Source organism: Lutjanus erythropterus, chromosome 15 (assembly GCF_056507025.1).
Source record: "Lutjanus erythropterus isolate fLutEry1 chromosome 15, fLutEry1.hap2, whole genome shotgun sequence".
NCBI classification, from domain to species: domain Eukaryota; kingdom Metazoa; phylum Chordata; class Actinopteri; order Lutjaniformes; family Lutjanidae; genus Lutjanus; species Lutjanus erythropterus.
This window is the reverse complement of record NC_139331.1, coordinates 2,919,861-2,923,143: the sequence shown is the minus strand read 5'-3', so window position 1 is coordinate 2,923,143 and position 3,283 is coordinate 2,919,861. Positions and strand designations below refer to the sequence as shown.

Here is a 3,283-nt window from a genome sequence, read left to right as displayed (position 1 = left end):
CAGGGTGTAAATTTAGGAAATGTCACAACCAAACCACCATTGTTCAAACCATTGTTTTCTGCAATCAAGCAACCTTTTTCGGGTGTTATGGCAGATCTTTTAGCATGTATGTGTGTACAGAACTGTTCAGAACTGTAACTGACCATGTGCTGATGAGCATCTTTGAGATCTAGTCAACAAAACTGACCGATCACTGTTTGTCCCTGATTTATTCATCAAACAAACCATTTAATATCAAATGTGACACACAGTGCAACTTTAAATTGTAAAAAACAAATGACCAAGAAACATGACATTATTTTATTTTATTTTTTTTTATTTTTTTGATGTACAAAAGTGATGTTCATTCATGTGGCTGATGGTGTTTAAATGTGTCTTGCAGATCCAGCTCAGGAAGAGGCGCCCAGCCCAAGCTCTCCAAGAAGACAAGGAAAAACTCCCCACGAAGAGTTCTTAAGACACAGGGGAAGAAACCTCGGGAAAGGCAATTCAAAGAGAGATCCCCCTCTTCACGGACGGCTGGGAGTATATATGTGAGTATGTGCAATTTTCTTTCTTTTTGTTTTTAGCGTGGGGAAACCAGAGCTCCTGGAGGAAACCCACGTAATCACGGGGAAAACATCTGAACTCCATGCAGAAAGACCCTGATCCAAGTGGGTTTAAGATTCAGGATCTTTCTGCTGTGAGGGGGGCAGTGCTGACCACCGTGCTGCACGAACGTAAAGTCTTGACCCTCAAACAGCCGTTTTCAAAGTGCTGTTTGGGGGTTAAAACTGATTAATACTCACAAATACCTGTGTTTGTGTAAGTCCCTGTCCCTGAGCTGGAAGTCTGTGTGTGGGCTGTAGATGATCTTCAGACGCCACACATGAGTACACGGTACCACTTCTTCTTCTTTTTCTTCTTGGCTAGCTGACTCTCTAGAGCTGTCAGCTGGGAGTTCAGGGAGAACTCTTTCTTCTTCCACTCCTGCTCCTTTTCCTGGAGAGTCTTCCTGAGGTCTTCTGTGGCCTGAAGGAGGGATGATTTTTCCTTCTGCCACTCGTTATGATGAGTTTCCAGCTGCTGCTCAACCTTCTGCAGAGCATCTGCAAGAGTTTTGTTTTCTTGTTTCTGCTCTTCAAGTTGAGCCCCAAAGAAAGTCTTTGATTTTTCTGTTTCTTCCACCTTCTGCTGCCAGCTGCGACGCTGAGTCTCCAGCAGATCCTCTGCCTTTTTCAGGGCAGAAGAAATCTTCCTGGTCTCTGCTTTTTGTTCCTCCAGTTGGGCTTGATGGGAAGCCTTGACTCGTTCCAGTGTCTTTTTTGCATCCTCCTTCTGTTTAGCGAGACTCTCCTCCATTTTGTTCAGCTTTGCTTGCAGCTTATGAGCTTGATCCCGCTCAAACACAAGTTCGGCCTCCAGCTGTTCAGCCTTTGTGCGAGCTTCAAACTCCGCGGTGTCCTTTTCAAAAAGCTGCAACTTAAGGCCATGAGTTGTCGTCTCCATGTTGGTTTCAGCCACGGCACGCAGCTGTTTCTCAACACGGACCTGTAACTTAATGGCCTCGACTTCACTTTGAAGGTCCTCGTTCTTTTTGGTCATAGCCTCCAACTTGACTTCAAGTTCTTCGGTGTAGGATGTCTTCTGCTCAAGGTCGCTCTGAGCTGTCCGCAGCATGAAGCAGATTTTCCTGAAACGTAATTTCAGAGTCTCAGTATCTTCCTGTTCAGAGCGGTTATGTTTGGCTGGAGCCGCGTCTAGCAGGGCTTGCAGTCTACATATTTCACTTTGCATCTGCTCTTTGCTCTTGTTGTCCTCTTGCTTGTCCTGGAGCTGATCGATGAGAGCGGTCAGCGAGTCCACGTGGATGTCCAAGTGGAGCCTCTGCTCAGATCGACCCCTGGTCAGCCTTGCCTCGCTGTCCTTAAGCTCGCACCTTATTTCCTCCTCCAGGGAATGGAGGTAGAAATCAAGGCGTCTGGTGGCGAAATCCTTGACTTCATGAGTCTGCTGATGGATCTCAGCGTTGTTTCTCCTCTGCCTCCTCTGCTTTCTCTGACTTTGTGTCGTTTCCATTGTAACTCGTGATTGAACTTGTAAAACCTCTTTCCTAACTTGTGACGATGAAATTCGCGTCTGAATACTCGACAGTGAAAATCGTGTCTGATGCAGGTTTGATTCTGAGAAGCCTTTTATAGGACAACATTCCAGAAGTGACTTGATGACATCATCAGAACACTGTCCTTTGATCTTGTTGTTGCTATGGGATACCATTTTTTTTTTGTGTTTTTTTCAACGATGGCTGACTGAATTTTTTAAAACTTTATTTGTAACAAAACAATTACAACAAGGCATAGAAAAACATTATAGAGGAATAACATACAAGGCATGGTATAGAAAAGTAATTTAACATTGATATTATAATGCAGAGCAATAAATAGTAAAAAAATAAACTAAAAAAACAGAAAAACAAAATTGTGAAAAGGAAAAATGCATTAAGTCGATCTAGGGGTCATAAAAAACTTTCAGTTCTTCATAAGTTTTGAGGAGAGACTTGGATTATTTTCCTTCCATTGATTTTAAGGCACTCAGATGATTGGCCATAAAGTCCCTTTAAGTAACTGAGAAGTGGGGTTTAATTTTCCTCCATTTAGATGTGTAGATAAAAAAAATGCCAGTAGTGTAAGGCTGTTTAATATCAAGTGACCTTTAGTGTCCTTGAGATCAATACCAAACACAATAGTTTCTCTTGTGAGAGGAACATGTAGTGGGATTTTGGATGGTAGCAAGTCCTGCAAGTCCTCCCAGAATGTCATACAGTATAGACATTGACCTGTGGACAACCTGTGGTTTCAATTTCAGTATAACAAAAGAAACAATTATTGTGATCAATGTTAAATCTCTTTCTTAGCATTTCATTGGATGAATACATATTGTTGAGAGTTTTAAAAATGGATTTCTTTGGTTTTAGGGCTGATAGGGTAAGTGATATATTTGGTTCTCCATTTTCAAATGTCTCAGTCTGAAAACAGTTGGGTGACAGAGTTTCTGTGAGATTAATTGGGAACAGTACATTATTCAAGCATTCCATATCAATTTATTTGAATTTCACTCAGTTAAAAGATTCACACATGACTGCCTATCTATGTTTTGAACTAACAGTTTGACTGATATGGGAATTGCTTTAATCACTTTGTCAAACTCAGCACGTGTGCAAACTATATGGTACTTCAAGGAGAAGTTTTCATACGATAGCCAATGTCCTAGATCACTGATGCGATGACTTATGGTGATGACCTGG

At 41.8% G+C, this 3,283-nt stretch overlaps 1 protein-coding gene across 1 annotated transcript; it reads right to left on the bottom strand.

Annotated features, from left to right (window-relative positions):
- Positions 1-855: 855 nt before the first annotated feature.
- Positions 856-2,058, bottom strand: LOC146313875 (uncharacterized). Its single transcript, XM_084738193.1, has one exon. The coding sequence runs from the start codon at positions 2,056-2,058 to the stop codon at positions 856-858; it is 1,203 nt and encodes a 400-aa protein (XP_084594319.1).
- Between the last annotated feature and the right edge of the window lie 1,225 nt (positions 2,059-3,283).